Source organism: Dinoponera quadriceps, unplaced genomic scaffold (assembly GCF_001313825.1).
Source record: "Dinoponera quadriceps isolate SergipeBrazil2010 unplaced genomic scaffold, ASM131382v1 scaffold18, whole genome shotgun sequence".
NCBI lineage: Eukaryota > Metazoa > Arthropoda > Insecta > Hymenoptera > Formicidae > Dinoponera > Dinoponera quadriceps.
In genome coordinates, this window is record NW_014554305.1 from 107,816 (window position 1) to 124,990 (window position 17,175).

General features: G+C 39.5%; 5 protein-coding genes across 5 annotated transcripts in view; all 5 read left to right on the top strand.

Moving 5' to 3' along the window:
• LOC106744529 overlaps positions 1 to 4,994 on the top strand; it is a 5,366-nt gene extending 372 nt beyond the window's left edge. Inside the window, exons 1-2 of the mRNA XM_014619392.1 lie at positions 1 to 749; positions 1,036 to 4,994. The exon at positions 1 to 749 is cut by the window's left edge and continues 372 nt beyond it. Of these exons, the coding sequence (XP_014474878.1) occupies positions 260 to 749; positions 1,036 to 1,283 (738 nt within the window). The 5' untranslated portion in view covers positions 1 to 259 and the 3' untranslated portion in view covers positions 1,284 to 4,994. The remainder of the gene's footprint in view (positions 750 to 1,035) is intronic.
• Positions 4,935 to 5,488, top strand: LOC106744489 (longitudinals lacking protein, isoforms A/B/D/L-like; the record flags this gene model as incomplete). The annotated part of the gene is made up of 1 exon (XM_014619319.1): positions 4,935 to 5,488. A coding segment is annotated over one exon (315 nt), but the record flags the coding sequence as incomplete, so codon positions are not given.
• A 2,482-nt stretch (positions 5,489 to 7,970) lies between these two features.
• LOC106744490 lies at positions 7,971 to 9,670 on the top strand. Its single transcript, XM_014619324.1, has 3 exons — positions 7,971 to 8,069; positions 8,146 to 8,225; positions 9,340 to 9,670. The coding sequence occupies exons 1-3, from the start codon at positions 7,971 to 7,973 to the stop codon at positions 9,647 to 9,649; spliced, it is 489 nt and encodes a 162-aa protein (XP_014474810.1). The 3' UTR covers positions 9,650 to 9,670.
• Positions 9,671 to 11,352: 1,682 nt separating this feature from the next.
• Positions 11,353 to 12,448, top strand: LOC106744602. Its single transcript, XM_014619526.1, has one exon. It carries the CDS (start codon positions 11,377 to 11,379, stop codon positions 11,821 to 11,823), a length of 447 nt encoding a protein of 148 aa, XP_014475012.1. The 5' UTR covers positions 11,353 to 11,376; the 3' UTR covers positions 11,824 to 12,448.
• An 826-nt stretch (positions 12,449 to 13,274) lies between these two features.
• On the top strand, positions 13,275 to 17,061 carry LOC106744498 (Krueppel-related zinc finger protein 1-like). The gene is made up of 2 exons (XM_014619336.1): positions 13,275 to 15,060; positions 16,288 to 17,061. Exons 1-2 carry the CDS (start codon positions 14,595 to 14,597, stop codon positions 16,722 to 16,724), a joined length of 903 nt encoding a protein of 300 aa, XP_014474822.1. The 5' UTR covers positions 13,275 to 14,594; the 3' UTR covers positions 16,725 to 17,061.
• The last annotated feature ends 114 nt before the right edge of the window (positions 17,062 to 17,175 follow it).

Sequence of the window (17,175 nt, forward strand, 5' to 3'; positions counted from 1 at the left end):
TTTTTAAAAAATATTTTTTTAAATGTTTAAGTGAGCAAAGTTTATTGTGGATTTGACATTTATTGAGCGCCTCAATTATCTGATCGATGGTTCGCGTCTCTAATTATTCGTTTACCTTCATCCACGGAGAATAACGTGCGAGGGAGAGTACTCTGTCCGACTCGTCGTCTCTCAGTGTTCATGCAAACACGTGCACTTTATTTGCTTTCAGTGTTCGTGCGAACACGTGCTTTATTTGCGTTTTCTTCGTGTTTCAGGAATGGCACCTTTAGGAACGTACGCTTCAGTAATGCCCGTTTTAACTATAAAATCAGAATCGTCTGCTTCAGGAATAGCTGATTCAGAAACGATTGATCCAGAAAAGCCCTGTTATAGAAGGCCTTCCTTAGAAACGCTACAATTAGATCCGCTCGCTTTCGAAACGCCTCATTCAGAAACGACTGACTTAAAAACGATCGATTCAGAAAGGCTCGCTTATGGAACGCCTGTCTCAGGGACGCCAAAATTAGATCCACTCGCTGCCGAAACGCCTCAATCAGAAACGGTCGACTTAGAAACTATCGATTCAGAAACGTCCGCTTCAATAACGCCCACTTCAGGAATGGCCGCTTCAGGAACGTTCTTTTCCGAAATGATCACGAAAAACTCGTTATCAAAGCGGTCAATATCGGACACGCCTTCCGAAAAATATGACGGAAGCCCTCGATGCCATCAACATCGGGATTTCTTCCCTGAAGAAAGCAGAGCAGGTATACTCTGTATCTATATCGACTCTATATTTCAACTGGAAAGAATTTATCTTTAAGTCTACACGAAAGACGCGCAGAATTCAGTGTAACGTATACGCGATTGTTTATTGAGCGGTAGAGGGCGATACTTTAGCTTAGAGATAACGAGAAAGATTATCTTCTCGAGAGAATAAGATTTTCCTTAATCGAACACATCATTTTGTACTTATTTCGTATACCAAAGCTGAATGTTAAAATTATATATTTTATATTTATCAGAATTGTCACTGTGTGATTTCGATTACAGGCACTATTAGCGAGTCTACAAGCCACATCAATTGCGAAAATAAACTTAACAATCTGGAACCGTCTGGAAAATTGTTGTGGATTGAAAATTATAAATGCTGCAATTGCGGCAAGTTATATGTGTCCGAACTTCGCCTTGTAAAGCACATGAAAGATTCCTGCGTTCAGAAATGTTGTTCATATTGCAGCTATAAGACCTATCGCACATGGAATTTGAAAGCGCACATGAAAAGGAAACATCTGCTTTAATGACGATCGACTTCTTCGTGATGACTTTTATATCCAAAATACATTCGCAATTATCCAAAGACGGACTTGAAACTAGTCATGTGGAAGCATCAGTTTACTTAACCTTTTTCGCAACGAATGGCCACTATAATGGCCGCTTGTTAAATTGTCATTGTACACGAATGGCCACTGTAGAGGTCGCTCGCAAAGCTTCTGTGTGTAAAAATTAATGACAAAACAAAATCGAAATAAAATTATGTTCTGAAGATCAATCTCTGCTCTATCTTTGTGCGAGTTCCATCTGTCATATAATGTACGCGTTTTGTTCTCTTGTACAGCGATAGCGTAGTGGTGGCTCCGAAAGGGGTTCACTTTTGTTAACTCTTTCGGATCAGAACTCCCTTTACAGTTTGGAAACATATTGTTTCTATACGTACAAACATTCCAGTCGAAATAGGGCCCTATTTTATATATGCTATCTCATAAGTCCCTCTTTTCTATAAATTTAAAATATAAAAATGTAATAATGTAGAGTCGGAATGTAAGCGTGTAATGTAGATTAGGAATGCTCTGTGGTATTTAGGTGTTATCTTTTAGAAACAAATTTTATTTAATTCATATTTCGGGTGCGTTGAAATTTCATTATGTGTAGTTATAAGAGAGGAACCCCTAAAAATATTATAATAATATATTAGTATCAGGCCCCGGAAAGTTATCACACGGCCCTCGACATTATTTGAATACTCTATTTTGTATACATTAGAATATAATAACTAAAAATTAATTATTAACCCTTTGCGGACGCGTGTCGGCAAATAGCCGTCCATGCCTATCTATCGTTTTGAGCGACAAGGCACGCAGTATCATAATATAATAAACACATAGCACCATAATGTAGTACTTACGGGACGTTTTTTTTTTTTTTTTGGAAGAAACTCAGACCTTCTTGATGTATTGTTTATCTTCCTTTAGTAGATTTTCTTGGCTGCATGCCGCGATATCTCTCGCCCTTAGCGACATTCGCTCGCCAGATGGACCCGTCAACAAAGGGTTAATATAATATATTAATAACAAAGTTATATATATATATATATATATGATATTAATGTTTGAGAGTTTCATTGATGTTCTTAAATAAAATGTCTACGCATTTTACTTAACACTCTTGCTGACTCGTTGCTTCAGTCCAGAACCTGCTTTAGAAATGTGTCGTTTCTATATGTACAAATTTACATGAATTCGTATTGTTTAATTGTTTGGAACTTATATTGCTTATGGTATCATGTGAACGAATCTTTGGAATCCATAAGAATTTGTTATTTATAATTCGTAATATTAATTATGTAATCGAACGAATGAAGGAGAGGGATATACGATTTTTCCAGGATATCCACATCTTCTCTCTTGAGCTCACATGGAATTGTGACAAATGTATCAAAGGAGATGGAGTAACAACAACGTTCTTTTTAATTGTTTGAAGCGAGTGCTTCTCGATTTGATGTTTGCCGAGCGTCTCGATTATCTCATCAATCGTTAATTGTTCATCAATTTTTCCCCGCGAAAAATTTCGCGTGAAGAAGAGGACTCTGTCGGACTCGTCACCTCCCAGTGTTCGAGTCCGCGCAAATACGTGTACTTTACTCGCGTTTCCTTCATGTTTCAGAAACGCGTACTTCCGAAACGCACTTACGAAACGTGAAGTATATGAGAGGAGTGCCGAAACATGTGATGAAGGCGATTGAAGCCGTTGTCAGCGGGATGTCTCTGAGAAAAGCCGCGGAGATGTACTCTATATCCAAATCGGGTTTACATCGATACAGCAAAAAGCTCATCCCCGATTCTACGCGGAGGACCTATAGCAGGCAATGTAAAGCGTACGCGAGGGTTTAGTGAAAGATATGGAGCTATTTTTTTTACTTTTGAAATAACGAGGAAATTATCTTCTTAAACGAATAAAGAGATCTATTTTTCGATCGAATACGCCATTTTATTCTTATTTCGTGCACCGAAACTGAATGTTAGGATTACATTTGGAACGAATGGTCATTATACACGATGATTCGCATGGCGTGATTATGACTTATGACTACGACTTATGACTTATAATGCGATAATGCAATAATTAATAATGCGATAAAGAATGGCCTGGGATGTTGATAAAATTAAAAAGAAAATTTAGAAAATGAAATACAATTTTTCACGAAAAATTTTGCTTCTTTAATTATTGTGATACATTATACTGTATGTTACTGTTATATTGTTTTGTAAAATTTTTAAGATACCTCAAGATTGTAAAGATAAAAAAAATGTTAAAATAAAAATATAGTGACTTTTGTATTCTGTGATGTAACTGAATAAATCAATCTTGGACAATCAATATTTCATTCGATTTACATGGATTACGGCGAAGATATTGAATAAGGCCGGTCCATATTAATAATCCACTTATTAAAGAAACACGGGAAGATGGGAAGCGGCGGATGGAAAAACTGATCGTCAGTCGGGAATGTCCGAATTGATCAAGGAATCCCTACTAACTGTTATGGATGTGTTTGTTGCAGTTCCGATACGCTCGGCGTGTTACCGATGTCCACTCCGTCGCAAACTTTACCGCCGCAAAACATTCCTAGTCGGACGCGTGGCTAAATGTTCTGCGTAAACCACAGGTGATCAGCAAAGTAGCAGAAACGGCGATCTCCAACGTGCCAACCAAAGTCGACCGGACTACGCCACTTTAATTTCCAATGCAACCGTCAATGGTGATTTATACACGCTTTAAAATTAAAGAAGCGATGTCCACGAAATGCATTGGAGGGATTGTAAAGGTTTCAGAAGATCTGCGATCCTCGCGACAAGATCTTCAGCAGAATTCTATTTGCAATCTTACGTTCCTGCCACACGTAACATAGAGAGAGCACATTTGACAATTTTAATCTCGGTGAGTGTAAAAATATAAACTCAAAGTTACAACTCCTTAATGCAAGATTTTTCTACGACTAGAAAAATAACGTAAAAGTACTAAAATAATTGTTTAATATTGTGTTATATCGTAATTTTAGTGCATTTTTGTTTTCTCATGTCCGAGTTAGCACGGGCACACGCATAATATAAAATGAAGCGCTGTCTTAATTAACTCGGGCTTGCACGTTAAGGGTTTTCAACAACTTCCTCCTTGCAAATAGAATTCTGCCGTTTTTGTATTTTGTTGGCAACTTTGTAGACACGCTTGAATTTTTGGGGAACGATCGAACATACGAACGATCGATTCACGAAGTTACTTGTGTTGGGTTATGTGTCAGAATCAATAAATATACCCAACGCTGAGTGTATCATTTTCCTTCCCAACATTCCTCTCGCTCTTCCGCTGTACATACCATCGTCCGGCAAGACTAATTGTGATGTAAATGAAAATGACGCGAATGGTGCTGACTCTCTCACGTGATGTGATTTGGCATGAGATGTATTCGTACTGCGGAAGTACGCTTGCGAGAGCTGTGCGAAGGGGTGGCGTGTAGCGCGTGCTTCTAGCCAGAGGCGATCTATACGACGAGCAGATACCCAAACTAGATACTTAGACATCGCCGATGGGAGTCTGCCCTCCTTTATCCGCACGCTATGCACGAATTTGCGAATGGGAGAGTCGCGGCGAGTGTCGACGAATTTCTCTAACCGCACACCCTCGTATTCTTCTGTTTTCCAGATACACGCTCGGTGGGCTACCTGAATTGTCAGAGGGTGACCTACCCCTGCAAGAATTGCGGAAAGGTCTACAGCTACTACTCCAGTCTGGCGAGGCATCTGAAGCACGAGTGCGGCGTGGAACCCAAGTTCCACTGTCCCTTGTGTCCTTACAGGACGAAGCATAAATCGAGCCTGAACACCCATCTGAATGGCAGGCACATGAAACTGCTGAACGAATACTACGCCGAGCCCATGCGGCGTATGTCCAATGGCAACAAGATCTCCTCGCTGGACACCGGCAATTAGATCGAAACCGTCGAAATCGCGCGCATCTCGACGAGATATTTCGTGCGCGCGCACGTATATATGTGTAATGTTTTTGTACTGGGTGATTCGGAATCCGCGTGTCCTCTTCTTTTTCTTTCTTTCATGCACTACTCGCGATTTTGTAAAATGCGTATCGGTTTGATTCTGCGATTGCAGTATTAAGAAAGTATAATGTTATGTATATTTGGAAGTTGTAAGAGTATATATTTAATAGTATATTGTGTACATTTATAATTAATATATAATATGAATAATTATATTTAATATATATTTAATATATATAGTAAAGAAGACATATATATATTTAATACATGCTTAATATACACATATATATAGTAATATTATTAACAATATTAATTGGAAGTTATAACTATTACGAATTATTGTTATTGAAAATTATCTCCAAGTATTAGATTGGATTAATCGTTGAACTGTATCGCGCAACTTTCGTGAGTTTTATAGATACGCGGTGGTCGCGTGATTCTGAATTACCTTGTATATTCACGCGGCTTTTGCGCCACGGCCCGCCGATATATAACACATATATCTCTTCCAATTAACACAGCCGAATAGTATATGTATTTAACGTATATACACTTTTCATAGTGTCGTTCTATTATCTTCCCCGCGAGCGGAAAACGGGTCCGATATGATACCGCTAATGACTGTTTATTTTTCACAACGTACCAATAGTCCATATATTTTTATATACCATCGCAATTTCACACCATCAGCCGAAGCCGTCAGGGAGATATTCCGAGCTGTGCAGATATTTATTCGCGCTCAATCTTGGGATTCCGCCGAGACCGTTCTGTATTCCCCGAAGAGAAGAGATTGCAATTTGCATTTTATAGTATTATTATATTCTTTGATATTTGATATAGTGAATTGATATTCGATATGTTGTTAAACGATAGTGCACAGACGCAAAGCCTGTTTTTTTTCATAAACGTGTACAATCAACGGATGATGTTCATCGCATGCATGCCTATCCTGTCAATGTTGGTTTCCTTTCTGTTTTATATGCTTATATTTCTGCATAATGCATTAATGAGTGAACAGTAGCTCTGTACCGCCCATGAATAATCGAGAGTACACGTATCAGAGTTGCTTCTTAATTTTCATATCAACAGTCTCTCATAAAATTTCGGCTGAATTTTAAGCTTCAACGGATCGATCGATTAAGACGCGTTCCTAGACTGCCTAATATATTCTTCTGGAATTTTAAAGGAGAAAGAAATACTCTTAGGAAAAAAAATACATGAGAGACACCTCGAGCCTTGGTCGACTGCCAATATGTATTTGATTTTTATCGTTGCGTATTTGGATCTTATTGTCGAATCCAATTGCTGTAGCAGTTGCAATTGAGTGATTATCACGAGAGACGAATGCACGTCGGGCCGAAAATTTCAATGCCAAAGTTCAACGAATGTTAGTAATTTATAGTGCCGGTAACATCGAGCGCGTTCGTCGACATTGGATCAATTACATCGTTTGTACATTGAACTTCTGTGCCGGAGGAAGCCTGTTTAACAATCGTCATCCGTTTAAATGAAAGTATCCACGTTAGCCACTACAAATAGCTTTTTGCGACGTTAATTGTAGCGGATATAGAGTGCGTTTTTCTATTCGGAGGTCGTCGATGAATAACGTCCGCACACACCCATACACATGCGCGCGCGCACGCACGCACGCACGCACGCACGCACACACACACACATACACACATGAGCCACGAAGGATACGAAATAAATTTATAATTGTTCACGCACGATCGACAATAAAGAAGGCATAGGAACTCTTGCACGCTTGTGTGAATAATAATACGCTTTGCTGTACGATCGTTATGAAAACAAAAAAAACGAAAAAAATATCTACGTGTATGCGCGTGAACGTCGCGAGATACGTCGCGAGACGCGGGACTATGATTATAGCAGACATCTATTTACTTCAATAAAAGCCATGATAAACCGGTTTCTTCTCTATGACAGCCCTCAGACATCGACCATCATGCGTGTCGCGTTTTGTTTCAGTCGCTATGCCACGCGTGCAGCTCGTTAAACAATCACACGTGACGTGTTCTTTACAGTTGTATGTCGCGCGGCCCGACATTTGGCTTCGCCCGCGGGTATGCGGATTTTTCGCGACTGCCGCGGCGATTCTCGCGCGCAAATTGTGCAAGACCGCATCTCCCGATGTCCCTTGATGTCGGAGATGATCGTTGTCGCGCGCGGCAAATTGTAACGATTGCTTGGACGTGTTTGTACTAAGGATAATAAGGGTGTTTGTATAAGTGTGTATGTAGACTGACTCTATGGTGACACTGTTCTTTCGATGGCAATCTCACGATCATTCTGTCAAGCGGTGGCGGAGTTATTTGCTGAAGACGATTAACGTTCGGACTGATTCACATGTTTATAACGGAGCGAAAGATTTTCAGATTGACGCGTCAACCGACAGATCGATCTAGACCGACAAGCCGGCTAAACGAAATTCCTTCCGCGAGTTTTGGCACTTAAAAGAGTCAAAAAAGAAAAGAAAGAAAAAAAAGTGTAACGTATTACTTTCAAGCATTGCAGGTATCTCATTTGAGACATTTTAATGTGGGATATATCGATCAGTTTGTAATTTTGTAACGCTCGGCCGGATCATCGCAACGCTTGCGTCGTGCACAATCTATTATCCATTTATCTGTTCACGATGGGATTAACTTTGTGCACAACTACGACGACTAATACTCATCTCTGCCCGCTCGCGATGCGCGACGCTTTACTCGAGGAAGAGGATGCAGTCGCGCTTGTATCACATTCTTGACATACCGCCGCATCCTGGGCGCATTATCCGCACATTATTCGGCGGTTCTTCGTAAACGAAGTCGACGTTGCTGTCGGAAGAACGTCCGCATGGGCCACGGGGAGACCCGGATGTTTACGAGCTCGCGCGAGCGAGAGACGCGTAATACACACACACACTCTCTAAATTTCTTGGAGTGAAACCTCACTCCAAACGAGTGAGACTTCACTCCGAGCGATAGTGAAAGTTACGAAATGAAGTGATATTTCACTTTTCATAAGAATGAATATTCCATTCCAACCGTGGAGTGAATGTTTCATTCGACTGAAGCGAATGTTTTACTCCAAAAAAAAAAGGATTTTTCTAATTTACATTTTTTTACACTTTTCCTTATTCTTTTTTATTGCGTTGTTCTTCGGGTGTCAATGATTTTGTCTAAAAATCTTTTTAATTATATGCCATTTAATCAATTCCATTTATATTGTATTTGAAAAATTTGCTTGCCACTGGTTGAGTTTAGAACTTCAGGGATTTTGAATCTGCTGCATCTCGCATTTTGCCATCTCGTCTTGATCGATAAATAAATTTTATATTGTCTATAGTACCGAACCCTACAGGATTCCCATATCTCCCTTCCATTTATATTTTGTTAGAAATATTACATATATATATATATATATATATATGTATATATATTACGTAAATGAGAAAAATTTTTTAAATATTATTGATAATATTTAAAAGGAGAATGAAATAGCCTTTTTAAATATTTGTATTCAAATATATGTTTTGTATGAAGTGTAATTAATTGTGAACTAAAATTGTGGACCGAAAAAAGGGACACAATGGCCATGAGACGATTATAGTAAAGTTCGATAATTTTATTGCTTATAACATACGCTATTAGATTAGGGCTAAGTTAGAAACGCAAGATTCGGTACGAAATGAAAATATTCACTCCACGAGAGAGATACGGAGTGAAAGAATGCATATACTCTATATAAAAGTGAAAAGTCACTCTAACTCAGGTGATTCAGTAGTTATTCCACTTTTCTAATGGAACTTCACTCCACGACAGGGAGTGAAGATATTCATTCTACGTCACAGGGTAGAAGAATGCATTTCATGAGAGTGAAAAGTCATTCGAATTGCTTGGCTGTCACTCCATTTTTCGAGTGGAGATTTTACCCCGAGAAATTTAGAGAGTACACCTAGCGAATTCCAGCCGTGCGCGGCTTCGTCCTTACCATCTAACCGATCGCACGAACCCTTTCAGAGTGGCATTTCGACCCTGCAGAGGAGATCGATCCCTTGGCGTTGATCGTGCCGCAGAACAAGTCGGATTGGCGAGTGGCCGTGCCGACGCCGAAGGGCTTTGGGTGTCCTCGTTGCGGCCGGTATTACAAAGTCAAGAGGTCACTGCGTCGGCACATCACGATCGAGTGCGGCAAGGCACCGAAGCACAAATGTCCTTACTGCTCGCACCACAGCAAGTACAAGGCCAGCATATCGAAACACGTGATGCACATTCATCCGAATCTGCCGTACCCGTAGCCGCCGAGCCGCCGATTAATTCGCCGATGTGATCTCTCTCTCTCTCTCTCTCTCTCTCTCTCTCTCTCTCTCTCTCTCTCTCTCTCTCTNGCTTCTTTGTTATTTATTTACCCGCATCTCTTCGTATGACCATGAAATCGCGCGCTCATCGACAGCGGGTTGCTTGACGATCGGTCGAGTCCTAGCTCGTTTTTCGTTTTTTATTTTTCTATCGCCAAGCGTTTCGCTAAGGCGTGAATAAACGCGGCAATAAGCTGAGTTCTAACGTGATGTCCTCTCTGTGATCTGACCTTACTTTCATTTCTTCTCTCCATTTTGTTAGGAGATACAACGAATTGTGTAATCAGTGTCAAATTGTGAATAATTTGATGTTTCCTTCGTATCGTTATTGTGTATATCGTGCGTCCCATTCTCGTTTCTCATTCTCATTGTGAGATGTAGTATCGACTTCACGTATCTCTCATTTTTTCTCTGTGAGGAGATGGTAAAATAATCTGTTTAGTCTAATTAATGTTATTATAATTTCGTGTTCTTTCTGCGGACAGTCCGTGCCCACACGATTCCGTTTTGAAATCGCATATTGTCTTATCATTTGATTTATACGAACTCGTCGATTCTGCTGAGACACGTGAGATTATTAGCTCAATATTTTGTCGAGACATTATTAATGTATTACGCTCCGTTGCACATTGTTTGTGTGTGAATCGCGCGTCTCACGTATAGTTCACGAGTCATCGACCGTTGCTCGTAAACACAACCCAAGCGTTTCTATGTTTTATATATATACAAAAGCCGAAACTCTAATGAGGTTATATGGAAGAACACTGTGCAATCTGTAAATAAAAAAAATCAAAACCCGAAACTGACGACACGCGTCGAAGAGAAACGTAGCACAATAATTAGATACCTGTCGTTTGCTGCATTTCCTGTTCGACAATTTGTAAATTACTTTACGATCGTATCTCGACAAAACACAATTAACTTAGCGAGAAGATTATCGGTATTTATTATTATTTCTCCTAACCGCTGGCGCCGTCTCAGACTTTTAGAAAATCCGCTAGAGATTTGCTAGAGAAGTGTACAGCATCCCTCCCTTTGGTGGGTTAGAAGAGACAGTTAATTAGGGAAGGAAAAAAATTGCGAATTGATCGGTATAGATGCGCAAAGAAGGTATGAATGTGGGACAAGTTCTGAATAAATTCACTGCAAGAATGACTTCTTTAAAAAAAAAAGAAAAAGACGATAAAGTACAATCCCGGTGTATGCATTGCGGGGATATGTCTGCATGCTCGTGTGCTCGCAACTGTCCCGTAATTAGAGTCACTAGGGGCAGAGTGAACTTCCTTTTCCTCGTTTATACGCATATCTGTATCTTACGTGTATACACGTTCTTCTTATCGTTATTCTTCAGTCACGTTGGTACTCTACGATCCGGCCTGTGTACTCGGTGGACCGCGGTGACATGTACCGCGTCTGTTCGATCTTTGATCGCGTATCGAAGTTCACGCTTCTCGAGCAGGCGCTTTCGCCGACGACAGAGATGTCGATGTCTGTGATTTACAGGGTGTCATATACTTGTAGTTTAGGTCAGTGTGAACAAAAACACTGTTGTACCTAGCGACAGGCATCATATAATGAACCTTGAATTTGTCGTTAGGTACAAGAACCGCCGTATACTCGTAGATTGTGTGGTTTGTGTTTGCAAATAGGAGATTCTTTTGTTTACATTAAAGTAAACTACAAGTATGTGACGGATGGGATGGCTTGCGTTACCCTATATATCCTAAACTCGTCGTTTTCAAGAGAAAGACACGGATCGCGGGGGATTAACGAAGTTATTTTCTCTTATAATCGAAACACGCCGCGAGGAGAATCACCGAGAGCTCATCCCGGTATTAATAAAGCACTATTCGTGATTGCAGATTACATGAAGATGAGCTTCTACTTGTCGCGCACGGTGAGGGACCGGCGGCGAAGTCGTGGCCAAGGTCGCTTCGCCTGCGACAACTGCGACCGTCGTTACCACCAGATGAAGAACCTGAGGAGGCATGTGATGAACGAGTGCGGCAAGCAGCCGATGCATCAGTGCTCCTTCTGCCCTTACAGAGCCACCTACAAATCGTATCTGCAGGTGCACATGATGAAGCACATGAAGAAGAACTTCACGCCTCGCACGGTCGTTCTCAAGCAACATCGAAGCTCGTGAGAGCCCTCTTGATTCGTATCGTCGGACCCTCGCTCTTTTCAATGTTATATATATATATACATATATGTACATTAGAATGAAAATCTCGATGACAGTTCTCGCGGAACTGAGAACGACGATAACATCTTCTAGTTCATCGTTGCGGTCGAGCGCATTGCACAGGGTGTGCGTCCTCCTCGACTATTAAAGACTCCAAATCATTTTTTTGTTGAAAGATTCATCACTGTGCAGTCGCTCGTCTGTCACCGTGATGTTTGACATTCTTAACATGGGTTCTGCACGCTTTTGAATATTCATACTTGTCGAGCTATTGTTGCTCTAAGCCAAGGTGCGCGAACGTCCAAGCGCGATGCGTTCGATTCACATATATTACTGAACAGGAAGCAAAAGACATCATTGACGCCTTCGGAACATTTCCGCGAGAGTGATTCCTTTAATCCTTTCGCTACGACACGTGTGAAACTAAAAGCGTTAAAGCTAAGTTAACTTCGTTTGCAAAGTGAAATGTTTTGTTCGTTATGAATGATTTATTTTCGAGTGAATTTTTGAACGATTATGCGCAAAAATTTATCGTAAACACACACACACACACACACACACACACACACACACACACACACANACACACACACACACACACACACACACACACACACACACACACACACACACACACACACACACACACACACACACACACACACACACACACACACACACACACACACACACACACACACACACACACACACACACACACACACACACACACACACACACACACACATGCATATGATATATATATGTATATGATATATGTGTGTATATATATATATATTCGAAATGATCTTGATTATTCTGATTTTTTAAATTTTAATATACATTATTGTCATGTATAATATTATATTTTTAATAATGTATTTTCCCAATTACATTTTTATGAACATAATGTTTCATTTATATAAATTTTTCATAAATATAACATTGTAATAAATAATTTCCCATTATATAGGAGATATGTACGATTGTCTTTCGTAGCAAAAGGATTGACATGACAAGGATCAATATTTATAGATATTGCAGAATACGTCCTGTATCTTCACAACGTCTCTAGAAAGTAGTAGAGAGTACTACTTACGCTTCTAGAGAATATACTCGTTTGCGAAACGGTTCGAACATATTTTTTTCCGACGAAGTTAAAAGCACATCAAATGGTCACGATTACGGGCCACTACTTATGTGCTTGTGCGATAATTCATTATGACAAGAGCTAAATTAAAAATGATATAAGACATCGGACGTTACAACTGAAACGGAAGATTCAGGAGAAACATAAGTATTAGATAAGAATATAATAAATGATGTAATATTTATACCGTATATATTTCCGGATAAAAATGATTACACAGTCTCAGGCCATATTATTAGACACATTTTGATTTTTTAATAGAATACAGGTTAAGAGGAGAAGAAAAGCTACTAATTTTATGTTTACTCGATTAGAATAATTTTCGGTGTCAATCAGCGTTTTTATCTCTGCAACATTCTAACCACTTGTATCAAATTACTTGTTTTACCTATAATTTTTGTAAACAATATTAATATTTTTCACACAAAAACTTATTTCTTTAGTTAGTAAGCAAGGAACTTGAAGTTTCAAGTCACAAATAAACAAAAATTAAATTAAATTTCAATTGACACACTCAAAACACATCTGTTCTCGTTATTATCAACAATGAAACTATATTTGGTGTGAACATATGTATAATTATGTAATTATATATAGAAACAAAATTTTCATATATAAACATATAAAAATATATAAAAAATCATATAATTATATATAATTACATATAAATTTATATGATTATATATAAATATTTTTTCCCTGGCTGACATTTCGACTTCTGTCATAATCAATTACTATGCAAGCCGTTAAATAGTAGCTTGCAATTGTCGTCATTTAATTCACTCCTTATTTTAAAACACTTCTAATTTTAACGGAAAAAAATGTATTCAAATCATTTCGCAAGCAAGCGTACTACATAATGTGAACCTTTTGATAGATATATTTTCGTTTTTCTTTCTATCAGATGTTGGTCCGAAAAGTTAAGCATTCCATATTTAGATCGATGTATTAAGGTAGATATCACGAGTATCGTCTGAGATACTCATCTCAGATCTAAAGTAGATCCTGAACGTAGGCTGAAACCTAATAAAATGAACGACTTATTCCAAGACCGACACCCGAAATTCTTTACAATTCAACTCTGCTGAATCCTTTCGTTCCACCTTCCTTTTGTCGTGATTGCGTCGTTCACCAATATCTTGGTGAAACACCGAATCCTCGAATTTCACGACGACTGAAACAATCGATAGATAAGGGTCGGTAATTAGGAAAGATCGCGATCGTTAATAATTGTCAAGAGGTAAGTAAGGTTAATTTTGTAAGGTTAATCTTGTAAAAACAGCTGGAACATTTTAACCTAACAAAGGATGCGGCTAATTCACCTCTTCTGTAATTACATATTAACATTGTTAAAATGTTCACACGATGAGTTCTGCCGCGCATTCTTATTTTATATTACAATTGTACATACTGTGATTCATATAGTAAGAATCTTTACAAGACAATGGCCGGTATTCATAGTTGGATCTTATATTTAAGGCCGTCTCAAGTTAATCCTCAGATGCTGAACGGCTCATTTCATTGGCTACGAAGCATTTGAAGGTGAACCCAAGACGGTCTTGAGTGCAAGATTTGATCATGAATGACGGCCAATGAGTTAATTTATTGTAAATCGGTATGTGTGCACTTAAGAGTGTTAGCTTTCGTCACAGCCAAGTTCCGGAAGAAGCGAGCCGGTACCGTCACACGATATGCGCCACGTCGATCGTCGGAAAAAAGTCAAGTCGCGCTAACCGTTTGCGAATCTTTTTCTGTTTCAGACTCGAAGTACGTCATGACGTTCAGGCACACCTGCATTACTTGCGGCAAAGATTACAAGCACAAGCATCACCTGAAGCGCCACCACGATTTCGAGTGCGGGATCGATCCGAAGTTCAAGTGCGCCTTTTGCCCTCACAGGACCCGGTATAAGGACAGCCTGATGAAGCACATCCTGGCGCGTCATCAGCATCTCCTTGAACAGAATTCGCAATACAGCGCTCATCAACAGCCGTTCGAGAATCAAACCGACAACGACGCGAGTCTTCATGCGCAAGGAACCATGTTCAGTGCGTACCATGATTTCACGCAAAATCTGTAATGGCGCTACTATGTGGTCGCTTAAAGCTTCGCTTTCTATCCCGTGGTAAATGTAATACTTATCTATGTAAATTTACTGAAGCAATCCGAATATCGTATCGATACGCACGTTAGACGATCGTTTAATTTAATTATATAACAGAACTCGAGTATCTGGGTATCGATCACGTAACTTTTCCCCTAGGAAAGAAACGTGGAAAAAGTGAAGAATTTTCTCATGTGAACTCACAACCACGTAATTTGGCGAAGCGTGAAAACGTGAACTTCTTCGCCGTCGAACTTGCTGGCGGTAAAATGAAGATCTAGTGACATGACTGATTCAGAATATAACGTTACTACTGCACTAAGATACAAGGAACGTAAAGTTTCGAAGATTATGGCGTTATTTTTGAGGTTATATGTTCTAACGACTGGCTTGCCTTTCCGATATTATATCATTAATCATGTTCAGTGATTTTTACTTTTCATATGTTCAGAGTTACATGATCGTGCGAATAGTCAAAAAGTGGAATTGGTAGAGTGGTGAAGAGTGAAAGGTGAAATTACATGATCGATATCCTGTGTCGATCTTTTCAACTACATAGGCACCAGCGTCGAACGACTAAGGCGAGCACGAGGCGAAATGTGTTAAGTTTTAACTTAAATGTATGTCCTAATTTGTATATCAGAAGAGAACAATTTCAGAAGTTCGATACCAAAGTTCCACCGCGCCGTAATGTAAGGTAGATGTTTGTTAGTCACGATCGCGCGAATGTACTTTACGAACGACTATTGTATAGTATCCTTTAATCGTGACGAAGTATGTATGTTGATTGATGAATACGCATATTACTATGTACATTCACGGAGAACACGCATGTCTTCGATGAATAAAGTTTGATATTCCCGAAATCAACCTAAAATAAAACAAATTCCCTTCTCGTTTTTCGCTTCTTTCTCTATACCGGGCATACACGTGTTTTATACGAATGAAACTCGTGTATCCTGTCCTGCCCAACCTGTGTAAACCATATCTTTGATTGGGAATTCTAATCGTATGTGAATTCCAATCGCCGTGAGTATACATACATGTATGTTGCGCGTCGCATCCGCATCAGCCGCTATCATTAATTCGATCGGCTCGTCGCGCGTGCAGATTTCAAACCCGAACCTCAGTGCCGATGCCGGGCTACATCTCTACTCCTCTTGCTTCGCAGGTGCAGCCTACAGTTCAGCCAACTGGACGATACCCACGTTGCCATCTACCTCGCGCATCGCCATGTACACTAGGCGGCTACGTTCGATGACCACTAATGACGATGGTAGAAACGGAGGAACAGGTCCTCGTAAGTATCTCTGCAATGATTGCAACCGGACCTTTGCCCTGAAGGCCTCGTTGATGCGGCACAAAGCGTTCGAATGCAACAAGGGTCGGCAGCCGTATGAGCGACAATCATCCGAGGAATACGAGAAGAAGAAGCTCAGAAAGAAACACGTATGCCCGCAGTGCAATCGCGTCTACGCCTTCTTTACATCGCTGTGGCGACATCAGAAGTATGAGTGCGGCGTGGAGCCGAAGTTCATCTGCCCCATCTGCAGGGGCCGATTTTCACAGAAGAGCAATCTGGATCGTCATGTGCGAACGAAGCATTGAGTCGCGCCCGTGTAACTTTGAATTCGGGATTTTAGTGTTTAAATACGAGTAGATAAGTGTGACCTGTTCATGAATGCGTCGGTTGTTTTTCTTTTTCATCAGCGTGATAGTAATTTTTTCCTAATATAATTGCATGTAATCTTGTATTTTTATTATTCGATATTATGTTATATTTGACAGACATTGTTAAACTAAGAAAGAGGTACAATTGAATTTTTTTTTTCTTAAATTTATTTATGACTACACAGATGGTGACGGAAATGTGAAACAGTTGCGGCAGATTTAACAGATCAAATTGGTGTTTCAATCGCACGACTTATGTGGCACCATGGAATAAGATAACAAGATATTGTATTATAATATTACAATATCTTAATTATATATATATATATATAAAAGTATATATATATATATACAATATATATATATATATATATATATATATGTATAA